General features: G+C 32.3%; 1 protein-coding gene across 12 annotated transcripts in view; it reads left to right on the top strand.

Moving 5' to 3' along the window:
• LOC124367080 (RNA-binding protein Musashi homolog Rbp6) overlaps positions 1-13,811 on the top strand; it is a 1,248,673-nt gene that overhangs the window by 801,358 nt on the left and 433,504 nt on the right. For 11 of the 12 annotated variants that reach the window (XM_046823725.1, XM_046823728.1, XM_046823720.1 and 8 more), the window contains exon 4: positions 4,732-4,785. The exons of the other annotated variant lie outside the window; for it this stretch is intronic. In XM_046823725.1, the coding sequence (XP_046679681.1) occupies positions 4,732-4,785 (54 nt within the window). The remainder of the gene's footprint in view (positions 1-4,731; positions 4,786-13,811) is intronic. 12 annotated transcript variants of the gene reach the window in all.

Here is a 13,811-nt window from a genome sequence, read left to right on the forward strand (position 1 = left end):
TAGAGTTCGAAGGACTTAGCAGAAGAATCAAAAGAAAATATGCACATAAGATAAGAGATCCTTGATGATAGAAGGACTCTAAATATGAAGCTAGCAAATCGTGAACAAGAACGGTCAGGTAAGGAGATCTTAAGATATGAAACATTTGAGGATGCAGATTTTTAGGATAATAATACCCCTGGGCCTCAGACAAAACGAGCCTACCGGCAGATCTAATCCGTCCAGGGGTTGCGTGGCTAGGGTTTCATAAATGAAGAAAAATCCAGAGGCTGAATAACTTGAACAGTGGGTGGACCGATACGTTTTCACGACAATCGTAAGCAAAACTGGCTATTTCTGGTATTTTATTTCAACTGATTGAAGAAGTACCCAAAAATATTGCTGTACAATATGCTCAGAGATTAGATCTTGTGAAATCTCTTGAGCACAGTAAGATTTAAGGCCTCTTTGATCAAGATAACAAATTGATTTAAATTGATTAAATCAGTCAATACTTTGGTTTATGTCAACTTTGCTGACTTTGTAAATTGGAATTGGGTGTGAATTGTAATAATTAAGTTAAGGCATTGAAGGTAATAATTAATCAAACATCTCTGCTCTTCATATGAAATTTAAGTCAACTTGGGCATATCGGAATTTTATAGTAGTATTTACATTCATTTCGAACGACTGTCAGATGATTATCTAGCTCAAGGATTCTGAAACGAGAATAGGGTTTCTGATTTTTACCTTCGGTATATGTTACAAAATGTATAACACAACGTTTCGAGGAGTGGAATCTATCCTCTTCGTCAGGTGGATAATCAATGATTCTAATTTCTAATCTCATCACCACGAACCTGCTCGTACTTATAATACCCTGAAACCCTATATTAAACCCTCCGTCTGTATTGTATGATAAGGGTAACGTAGAGTGAAGATAATCCGTGGAAATGATCCATTCAACGTGTACGTTTTGAAAGTGTAGAGTAGTTACGAGTGGAGACAATGTTTGTCACACAAAGCCGATGATCAACTGTATTGTATGATAAGGATAACGTAGAGTGAAGATGATCCGTGGGAATGATCCATTGAACGTGTACGTTTTGAAAGTGTAGAGTAGTTACGAGTGGAGACAATGTTTGTCACACAAAGCCGATGATCAACTGTATTGTATGATAAGGATAACGTAGAGTGAAGATGATCCGTGGGAATGATCCATTGAACGTGTACGTTTTGAAAGTGTAGAGTAGTTACGAGTGGAGACAATGTTTGTCACACAAAGCCGATGACCAACTGTATTGTATGATAAGGCTAACGTAGAGTGAAGATGATCCGTGGGAATGATCCATTCAACGTGTACGTTTTGAAAGTGTAGAGTAGTTACGAGTGGAGACAATGTTTGTCACACAAAGCCGATGATCAACTGTATTGTATGATAAGGATAAGGATAACGTAGAGTGAAGATGATCCGTGGGAATGATCCATTGAACGTGTACGTTTTGAAAGTGTAGAGTAGTTACGAGTGGAGACAATGTTTGTCACACAAAGCCGATGATCAACTGTATTGTATGATAAGGATAACGTAGAGTGAAGATGATCCGTGGGAATGATCCATTGAACGTGTACGTTTTGAAAGTGTAGAGTAGTTACGAGTGGAGACAATGTTTGTCACACAAAGCCGATGATGGGAGTGGGAATACAATCACATTATCGGTAACTTCCCATAAAGCTGTTTAATGTAGCAATTATTCCCTCAAGGAAAATAGCCCATTACTTCAGTCGGACGCCATTGCCGAGCCGCTTTGTCCTGTAAAGTCCGATGTAGAATGTGGCTTCTTTGTCCTGTTGTAATGATGAGTTGTAGATAACTCAGTGACCTAGTATAATCTGTAACGTTTCTCCTGTGGTTTATGTAATGTGACATGGATTCATTTGTTAGTTCAACAAGTATAATGGTCCGCGACGCGAGAGATATTTAGAACTTTATAAGCACAGAACTTAACTTTGTGAAATCGAAATTGGAATTTCTCCAATAATAAATGTATCAATAGCGAGACTAGTTTTGTTGAGGGTCTGAAACGGAGGGTATCAAAATGTTAAAAATATTTAGCCATATGTTGGATACATTAAAACCAACCGTCAGATATGTAAATAATGATCATAAAACCATCAGCCAAAATAGACTGAAAATTGGAACTTTTAGCCAAATTTTTAGTTTTTATATTGTATGGACGGGCTGATATACCATTTATTTAAGTGTCTTTTGGTTGGTTTTAGGTGTGTACAAGTTTCAAAATTTGATATCAGAAAATCGTGTAGTTTGATGTTTTTAATCTTTTACACCCCTCCCCTCCCCACCAATGACAGAACGATTTCTTTCTTATCATGAATTCCTATTTCTCACAAACAAACAAAAAAACACATTTTTACATAGGGTCCGAACAAAATAAAAAAGTGTCTCGTTGGTGTCAACAAAATTAATAGCAGTAAACTATCATTGAACGTTATCACAGTGAAAAATACAAATTTGTTTTCGTAAAAACATAAAACGCATTTACTACAAACAGAGATATACAAACAGAAAAAACGCCAAAAATAAATACGCAGCACATAAAACACATTAGGTTTAGGTTATGAGTAAATTTGCAAAGGAATATATTTTTAAGTCGGAGAAGAAACTGTACGTTAGGCCAAATTTACTTTAAAATCCATAGACATTAACAAAAGTACAGAATTAAAATTTCAGTTTTTTTCGTAAGTTTTTTTTGTATTTTGATTACTGTAGCAAGGTTCCCTAGAAAAAATACTCGTAACAGCGTATAAGTCTAAATTATTATAAAACAATACTTTCCAATACGGTGGAAACCTTTGATTTAGAAAGTCCTCGTCCAAAAAATAAGCTATATTGCAAAGTATTGTTTTATTGACATATAGTATTATTTAAAATTTTTTCCAATTGCTCCAAGACACTTCAGCGTATGTCGTTTTGTTGTATATAACCTAATTTTAAGAAGTACGCCTTTCAGTATTTCCTGTCATAACGAATATCTTGCCACCATATTCCTAATAGTAAACTGTCCACAGACTAACCGTACCAGTAAATAGTTACTCTTAAGTAATTAAAAAAATATTTTAAAAAAATAACTCACAAGTACGTTTTGACCGACAGAACTCCGCTTAAAAAATGCGTCACTATAAAGATATTTTGATTTACCTCTGTTGTGACTCACTCTCAGTTTGGAAATTAACTTATAGCGACCCCAACACACTATAGCGGCACTACACGTTGTAAAACACGTTGTTTCTAGATGGTGGACTCTGTTTGTTGTAGTTTAGTACTTGATAACTATTTGTCTCCTAGCATAACATGGTGTTCTGTAAGATGTATCATTGTCAACCACTACATTAAGTGTTATCATTCACATCAAGAAGGTGTACTGTAGCCATGTACTGTAACTGTAACTGTTTACTACATACATGTATAGTTAGCTTTACGCATGAGCATGCTCCTGTACATAACCATACAACTACCTCGCAAATGCCCTCCATACCATCCACATCGTCACTTCACAGTTCCAAGAAATTGTGTGTCATTCAGTTGTGCGTTACAACAATTACGCTTTGTGTATATTTCGATCTTGGGTTTCCAAATTTTGTTCTGTTTCTGGCTCAAAAGTGCATACATATATTAAAAATGATAGTTTTTAACGAGTTGTAAAGGATTTAAGTGGTACTATAGATTTTTTAATCAGTTATTTTTTACACTTTAAAATCACTACTCGTTTATGTTACTACCAAGAAGCCACAAAACTAAAAAAAGCTTTTTTTATTAAACCTAAAGGAGTTATAGGATTTAAAGCAGTCAATATTGGCAATTTTCCTTCTATTTCCTTAGAAAAATATATGAAGATAGGGATAAGATTTTTTACAGAACGTATGCATATCAATAACTAATGGAATCGCTTTTAATTAAGTAGTCTTTTCACGTGAAATATTGTGTAGGAAAATGGCAGCTTTTAAATTAAATATTACGAAGGAAATAACATTTGTTGTATGCAAAAAAATGGCATTTTATTTGACCATCCTTAATTTTGTGCATATCGTATGAGGTTGAAATCCTTATCTAAACCGCTTTTCTTGGACGTGATTTTTAAATGTGCCAAATTACAACTTCAAGTACCTAAGATTTTACATGAGACATTTAACTGGTTACCATCCTTACCTCCGGAAAGATACCTGGAACAGTTTTGACTAAAACATTTACAATATAAGACTTAACCGTAAACCGATGCTTAAAGGGGACTTTCCAGAACAACATTCTCAGAATTCAACGTTAATGATTTAATTATCTCTCGTGCAGAAACTTAATTATCTAGGTCATAATTGTTATTGAGGTTGTTCTAAAGGGTAATTTAAATTTGGTTCCAAACACGAGATTCGTGGGTTCAGCCGTAAGCACACTTAAAGCCACGTAAAAGTTGACATTTTGATTTAAAATAAAGTCTTTAGACTAATTCTTGTGAAGGAAACAGAATTTTCCGGACATTTACCATCGTTCAGTGGCACAAAAAATCAGTAACACTACGTTTCGAGATCTGCAATCTGATCTCTTCTTCAGGTAAAAAAACAAACTTCAAACAAAGAACCAAATCTTGATTGGACTCTACTCAAACTGAGTTGAATGAAGTGGATGGCATGGGGAGCCTGCAGGCATGTAAGCTGTAGCTTGAAGTGGGGGTTGGTTTTCAGCAAGGTGGCGGGCGAGCTCACGGACCAGTCCTCGGCCCCCATGTACACCTCAAGGTATGTCTAAGGTACTCGGTGTCGTACACGCTTCTTTCATTATCACGCTTAGTCATGCATTCCTACATGTAGAACGCTTAGTGGTTGAGGGTAAAAAGTAACCTGGGGACAGTGATTTTCTATAACATTTATTTTGCACTAGATTAGAACGTAGGTAGAGTATATTTAGTGTACTTTTAGTTCTAGGTTATATTTTTTTTTTGCAAAAATGATGTTAATAATACTGTATATATTGCCGACACCCACGCGAATCGAATTAGTCTTATTGAGTCTAAACAGCAAAGAACCAATACTATCTGCAGTTTTGTAAATCCTTATAGACTAAATTGCAACCTGATTTGACTTAATAACAGATCAAACAAGGATACTTAGCTTTAATTTGAATAAAGTTCTTTCGTATTAACCCAAACTGATGTAAATAAACCACAATACGCATTTCTGTGACATCTACAATCTAAACGTAACCAAAAATATATCGGGCTTCTTCAATAAGGGCCTCTTTTAAATGTGTACTTCAATTTGCAACTCTATATAACCCAAATGGGTGCTAATGTTCGTGGAATTGTAATAAAAACAGTAATTGTTTGAAAAATGTGGCAATACAATACGGTTTTGAGGAAATAAAAATATTTGATTCTAACAGCAAAAGTTAATAACCATACCATTTTTTGGTTGACACCACATAGAAACACTGCTAAAACACTTAAATTCTTTCAAAACCTTTCTTTAGATTCTTCGTTACATCTGTGGTTAGTTATCTTCAGTCAACTACGGTAATCCGATACTGCCGGTAGTACATATCCGCTTATACAAGTGAATGTGATAAGAACATGATTGGGCGAAACTTTACCAACCAGCATGAACATGAAAAAAGAGCGCTTAATATAGCTTCTTAGTCACAGGCTGTCAGGTTTTGGTAACTATTTCGTTATTATTAGTGATTTATCTGGTTAAAAAGTTTTAACTTATTTTCAACTGCTGGTTGTACATAAACATTTAACAGGAAAATTGGAATCGTCCATGTCAAAATGAGTTTGTTAGACAAAGGTAATCAAATATAATATGTCAAAACATCAATGTACATATTGTAAATAAAGAACGCAGTTCAATCCGACAAGTTAAACAATTCTCATATGGAAAACAAAATAGTATAGGAAACATATTGAACGTAAACCAAATCAACAAATCAGATAAAGCTACATAACACAACAAACAAATAACTTAATTAGAGGTAGCGAAAGGCACACATCAGTGGAGTCAGGTAGTTTGGCCGAATTGAGCAGGCCGACGAACAAGATGAAAGAGGTTTCCATTCGTTGAAAAACTGTGATATGCGTTTGTTGAAAACGAATTGTGACTGTGTAAATCTAAGCGAATGTGTTTGATCATTCATGGATGGTTATAGGGCTCAGTAGGATGAAGACCAAACGAGAAACAGAAAGTAACTGTGTGTCCAGAAACCAGCATTTCTGACATCCTATAGTCATGAAAGAACTTTTGGTGATGAGGACTGTGATAAGACAAGATAAAAAATCTCCAGTTCGAACAGCCTGACGACATAAGGGTTGGTACGGCAAACATTTAAAATGTATCTTGGTGACAGTAAGTGAGGATGGCAAGATTAAGGAGTGGTCACAGCCTAGGGCCATATATCTTAAAAATATCAAATCTAGGAAATTCAGTGCGCAAAAGATTTTGAGATGTAAGAACTGCTGTTATAGGTAGAATAGACATTGAGATCATCAATATTCATCAATTGATAAATGACAAATATCGATAATTATGGAAGGATTAAGGATCACCATCATGGATTTGAGAAAGAAGATGGGTCTAAAAAAATACAGATTCTATGAACTCTTGAGGCCAGAGCTTAGAAGATGTAAACAGTCTTTATCTTGACAGCTTCTAATATCTTGGAAATATGTGGCAACATATCGAGGCAGTTATTTTAGCTCAAGGGCTCAAAATTCCAAAGAACCAAACTCCTACTCTGCTTAGAAGCTCAGCGTGCAGTAAATGGGAAGTTCTTTAAGGCCAATGTTTCAAATGAGGTCTTAAAATCTGGACATGCCAAAAAAGCTGTTAGCCTTGATAAAGTAGAGATAAAGGAAATTCAGGATAAAGTTGTCTCTAATTCTGGATATTGTACATGTGCTGCAAAAAGTCTTGAAATTGGGTTCGAAATATATCATCACTATGATAGCTTCAGCGAGTATCTTGTCAGAGATCGAAACGAATTATGGTAGATATATTTGTTTGGCATAAAAGAGATATTCAGAGACTGCAATATCTGCCATATCTGTACCAAATCTGCAGGAAGAAAAATAAGAATCCTGTGATTGAAGCATTTCAAGAAACTAGTTATTCCTGAAAGTTCTATTGAACGTTCGCATCACGAAATCCTGTGAATTTGGAAAATAAGGCTAAAGAACTGGGTGATCCAAGTCCTTTGTGGCTTGAGGCTGTGATATCAACGAAATTGGTATTCAATCCAGAGACACGGGAATCGTATAGTAAAAATTAACGTCGAGATACTTTGACCATTGGTCTATCTGTGACTTGTTTTACAAACTAAAGTAATGAAACATAGTTGCAGATTTGATTTACTTGGCACAAAACGCATAGATGTGAAAGTAATAAATTGCTGGTTTAACAAAATAATAAGAAATAATTAAATTTTAATATAAGAATTGTACTATGATTAAATAGGTACTTTTTGAGACTGGTTCAAACCAATCTTTCGGATACAATGAAATAATAATTCCAGAAAAAATAAATTAATGTTTTTCAAAGATGCAGAAAGGCAAATTTTACAAAACGTTAAATAAATAACATAAAACGTGTATTTTTTATAATTTTTTATACTTTTGCGCCCACTTAGAAGTTGTCTTTCTTATTTAAAATCTTTAAACTACCCTAAGGAGTTATTATTCAATTTCAAGAACCGTCAAAGAGTAAACCTCATTTTTAGAAATTTCTAGAAATTTTGAATCACGTACTTTTTAAATTTACGTTTTCTAATCTAATCGATCAACAAAATAAATTACCTTTAAAAATTTGCATTTCGTACCGACTTTTAAATTATAAAGCCTAATATTACTACAATATGCACAGCTATTTTAATGAGTGTTCATCCTACGCGTCATATTTTGTAGATATTGAAGTGTTGCCAATACGGAATCCTGGTTTTACTTAAGGATATTACAAGTTAGCAAAATAGGATATTTCTGCATGTTATTTTGATTAGGCATGCATTTTTTAACTCTTATTTCTGAATAATATTTGTTATGATTAATATAAATGTATATTTTAAAGAGTGACAGAAAAATGAAAATTTCCATTGCGTCCTTCCATTTAAGTATTACAATATTTTTATTATTTTTATTTTTATTTATTCTTTAACTTCGAATACATTTAAATATATTTAACAACTTTACTATTGCTATGGCAGGTATTTATTTTTGATAGGTTTTACTCTCTTTTGTTAACCTTTTGACCAAGCTACTGTAACTTATTCAGCAAGTTAGTTTTAAGTTGACACTTTACTTCAAACCTATTGCATACGGCGTAGGAATATGCCACATTCCGTGTGTTACTGAGTGTCAAGTGTGTAAATGTTGCAAATGCCATGTAGTAACATGTATCATCATCGAACTCGATGTTGCGCATATAGGAATGCAGCTTCATGCAACATTTCGAGCCTGTAATTCCGTTCGTTCTCGATATATAATTTAAAATACAGATATACCGAAATAAAATCTTATCAAGACCCTAGATTTTTACGTTTCAATAAATAAATAAATGTATAGTCAAAATATTTAGAAAATTGTCACTAAGCTAAGACAAAATTGTTACAGAATTCTGTTATATTTTTTTTTTTTTTTCCTCTTAAATACAACACCAAATGGCTAGGAAAATACGTATTGTAACCTATAAATTATGGCCGATACAACGCGGACTCAACCCTCTTTTAATACCTTTCATGTAAACGTACAAAAAATAATAATCTGTTTGCAAACCGTATATTTAATTATTAATAAATTACGCTATGAAAGGTTCCTATAAAACTAAATTCATTATTAAAATGATTTATGTCACTCGTAAGAAATAGGTTTTCTTAGTTTACATAGTTCCCAAATAGTACGAGTAAAGTCATTAATACGAACACATCATTGTATTGTGGTAACATAATCCAAAGTTTTATGCAACAATTTATTACATTTGAATGATCGTTTACTTTTTTAATCTCAATGTTTGTTTGATGTTTAAATATTTAAACTTACCATTCGACCCCTCTATTAAAAACGGCAAAGTAAACAACATGCACATGTTATTATTGTGAGCAAACGCGTGCTCTTTTGGTTTTATGTTAATTAACGAGTTAATAAGTTAAGAGGAAATATGGGGATTTTTACTTCCTCTCTTTATGGATTGTGTATTAAAAATAGTAAAAATTTATTTAAAACACAGAAAATAGTAAGTAGGTAACACACAAAGTGTTTTTATAGTTTTTTCTGGAGCCTTTATGTAAAATACACACTGCAAATATTATTAATTAACACTTTTAGATTTAAACTCTTCATTTTAGTTCAATCGTTTGTCAAATACGTTAAAAAAATGTAAAAAGTGAATCTACTTTACACCAAAGATAAATACTAATTTTTATTTTAGAAAAACACTAGTTTTACAACACTGATAGTATTTTTATACACGTAAAACGCTTTACTCTTTCCTGTTTCTTGCATAGTTTTGTTACATATAGCCTAAAACCCAAATGTAAGCAACTAATAATTCTTGTAATTTTTTAAATGTAATTAGTTAGTTTAGGAAACACTGAGGCCGCTAAAGTAAATCAGTGCGTAGGAATCAATCTATTTCAATGAATCATTCCCACAATAAACACTACAAAGTGAAGGCAATACAATAGTTAAAATATAAAAATACTTCTTTACAAAACCAAAATCTTTTCATTTTTTACCCACTTATCATTTTGATTCTCTATACGAAAAATAAAATTTGTTAACTAAAAAATGGATCTTCTCAGCAAGGACGAAATACTCAAAAAATATATTATATTAACAATTTTTTGAGGCGATATAAATATTTAGATGTTTAAAAAGGTATAATATAAATATAAGTGTTATACAAACTATGTATAACTAAACAATACAAATTACCAATATGGTGATACGAGAACTAAACATAAAAGTACATTCAACCTTTTATTGGTAGAAATTAAAAACCGTATTGAGTTAGTTCCACATGGAATATATAATTTTAGAACAAAAAATAAAGAAAGAATGTTTGAGGTTTCAATTAACGACACGTGTTTATTTTTAATATATGTTTAATCTGTATATTCGATATAATGAAATGTTAAACTAAATCAAGTCAAAAATTGCATTTCAACATTTTAGAGATCAGTGATTCGTGTGATGTTCTAAATTTTGGACACTCGTCCACCTCAGTCCTAGGATCACGAAAACCAATGAGCTGTTTATAAGAGCAAATAAGGGTACCATAAAGAAAAATATTTTACAATTAATATTGACTATAATATCTTACAACTCATAGCTTTATCGTAGCTATTATGGTTTTTATCTCTGATAAAAATAATGTCGTCGTTTGTTAAGGAAGTCATAAATAAACTACTGTGTAATATTAGGGGGAGAGGGGCTTTAAAAATTTAAAAACTCAAGTGTTTAGGCAGTTTTAAAACATTCCTACATAGTAGGAGATGGATTTAAAACTGAGTAAAATATTATATTTTAACGGTTTTAACAATTAACGGTAGTTCGATACTCAAGTCTATAAAATCTATCACCAACGATCCTATAAAATCTGACTCTTAATGTTCTGTTAGAACTTTCCAGTTAAGTTTTCAATAATAAAGTGTTAAAGAATTTACTTACACTTATCGTTGTTAGTTACCTAGAAGGCAAATCATCATCATCATCATCATCATCTGACGTTTCCGTTATCACGGGTCGTCGTACACAGCCTCCTCCACTTTTGTCTATCATTCCAGGACTCCTCTTCCTCCACCTGTATTTTCTGTAGTCCCCTTCTCTCTATGTCTCTCCACACTTGGTCCTCCCATCTTCCTCTCGGTCTTCCTCTTGGTCTTCTTCCTCCTTCTCCAGTGCTATTCTAGGCATTCTATTATCTCCCATCCTCTTCACATGCCCCATCCACTGTATTCTTCTTCCTTCCATTGTCTCTTGCAGTGAAACTACCTTCAATCTTTCTCTGGTTATTTCGTTCCTTATTCTATCTCTTCTTGTAGTCTTCTCTATCCCTCTTAAAAATCTCATTTCTGCAGCTTGCAATCTGCTTAAATCATTTTTAGTCCACGTCCACGTCTCTGCTCCATATAATAAAATTGGTTGGAAATAAGATTTATACATCAATACTTTTGATTCTTTCCCAATGTTCCAACTCCACACAATCTTCTTCACCATATTGAAAAACTTTCCACTCTTCTATATTCTGTTTCCTATCTCTTATCTTATTGTGCCCCTATCTGTTATGATACTTCCTAAATAACAGAAATAACCTAGAAGGCAAATAAATACCTGAAATGACAAGGAATACTAAGCTATAGATTTTTTCTTCTTTCACCAGAATTCTTTTTAGTTAAGGGACGTATAATCTTGTAAACTTTAAATTCAACAGATCACAGCTGAAAAGATAGTACTATTTCATTATCTTCATACATTTAGGTGCGTAATTATCACGGGCAGTAACATATACAAGACCTTAAATGCGGCTAAAAATAAGACATTCTAAATTTTATTTTATATAGAATGTGGGAAAGTCTTACAAATGATTTATAACTGTAACAATTAAATTTTACACAATTATTTTCATATCCGACTATTTATCTATAACTTTAACGGATTTATAGTTAAATATTTATATATAATGACTTTTATTATTGAAATCTGCAATAAATGTAATTTTATAGGATATAAATCGATAGCCAATAAAACATTTAGAGGACAATATGAAAATTATTAAACTACATGAAGTGTTGTATTTAAATTGTTTTTTTTTTCCAAATAATCTAGTGATTGTGGCCAACTATTTCATAGTTTATTTCATTCTAATATAATTATACCAAAATATCTAGAACTCAAAAAACTATACAACATTTATAACTACTTATCTGCCCTGGCCTCACTTAAATCATCCATTTTAAAGTAATGTTTAAATTATACTGCGTTTAAAAATGCAGTTATAATAGAATATTTATCCAAACCTGGCGTATCTTTTTAAAGAGTAAAGCATATTTTTATGTAATTATTCACCCCTTTAAAATACGGGAGAGTTATATTCATGAAAAAGTCAAAAATATTTTCATCATGGGCTGACTCTAATAACCCGTTTTCACCCTGACGATAATTAAATGATGATGAAAATTCTCTTTGTTTTTCCTTGAGAAGCGAGGGCTAAAATTTAATAGTCCCCTTTGGACTATTTAATAGTCCAATCTTGTATTTAACCTGACAGCTTTTAATGTCGTACTAGTTAATGTACTCTAACAATTAATTCTTAAAAATTTACCATCGGTAAAAATTTATAGTATCAGTAGGAATATACAAAAAAATATAGCGTTCACAAGTTGAAATTGCTGCTGAACATTTTATAATCCTTACAAACATCTTCTGTTCTTTTATAAATAATTGTAAAAGTCCATTGAACCATAGAAATCAAAGAACTGCGGTGACTCATTCATAACATATGTCAGCTTTAATCTGAAATAGAATAAACAAGTCAGCTACATCACTAAATTATATTACGTAGGATTATAAAGGAAGAAGAACATAGACACAAGGTAAAACAAAATTAGATGAAAAATATGGAAACACTCTATTATGGTTATTATTATTAAGGCAGACATAAAATATAAAATGCATTGTCCGATCTCTGAAGAAACTGTTTGCTATTATCTGGAAGAAAGTTGGGTCGACCTAACTTCATTTGTTTACCACCCATCAACGAAGTGGTTTTATAACTGACTTATCTTGTAATTGTTCCTCTATGGAAGGCAAGAATGCAATTACAAAAATTGTTCGCGAGGACTATTCTAGGCCTCTTATCCCTATCACAGGTTGAAGGAACAAAGATTGAAAGGGATTTAAAAATATTTTTTTGTCACTTTAACATCTGGTAAAAAATGTCTCCACTGTAAGGGTATTTTCTTTTTAAAATTTCCATTCAACCGTCATACTAAAATTATCATCCGTCAGTACTAACAGTCTGAAATTCATAATTATACTCTAAAATACTCGGAATTACAAGTTAAAACTATGATATTCCAGATAGATTATTTTAAGCAGTATTTAAAATTTACCTCAAGGGCGTATCGTCTGAATATAATCCAGCACTATAGTATAACACCTTTTGTCAACGTTTTTTTTTTTTTTACTTTTCTGGTTTTTTATTTGTTTTAAAATAACACAAGCAGTCTTATACTGACATGTCTATGAGAGTAAAGCATTTGCACTTCTCTATAATTGCCAGTATTTTGTTGAAACCAATAGCATCTAAAATTTGAGGATTTATAACTTATTGTTGTACGACTTGGTCATAAAATTCAACATCCTGCTCACGTTAACACACATTGTTGTGACACACTTACTCTGTAAACAACTACAAACTGTAAACCAACAATCGGGTAACATAATTTCATTGAAAATACTTTACGCAAATGGCTTGTACATTTTCTGGTTTATTATATTATCTTTATTATTTCGATTTATACCTTCCACGATGACAGTTTGAAACAAAAATGAGTTGAAACATAAATTCCTGTTCAAAATGTTAGTAGTTTGTCAATAAGGAAAGCGATACTACTTTTATACATTTCGCATTCTATATAATTTTAATGATAGGTTTGTAGTTAAAATAACCCCCTGTCATTTGATACCACACTTATTAATACCAAAAAAATGTATGCATGTAATAAGGATGAATTACTTATCCTGCTGATATTAGTTCGAATTGTTTATATTTTGCTTTCT

This window comes from Homalodisca vitripennis, chromosome 8 (assembly GCF_021130785.1).
Source record: "Homalodisca vitripennis isolate AUS2020 chromosome 8, UT_GWSS_2.1, whole genome shotgun sequence".
In the NCBI taxonomy this organism is placed as follows: domain Eukaryota; kingdom Metazoa; phylum Arthropoda; class Insecta; order Hemiptera; family Cicadellidae; genus Homalodisca; species Homalodisca vitripennis.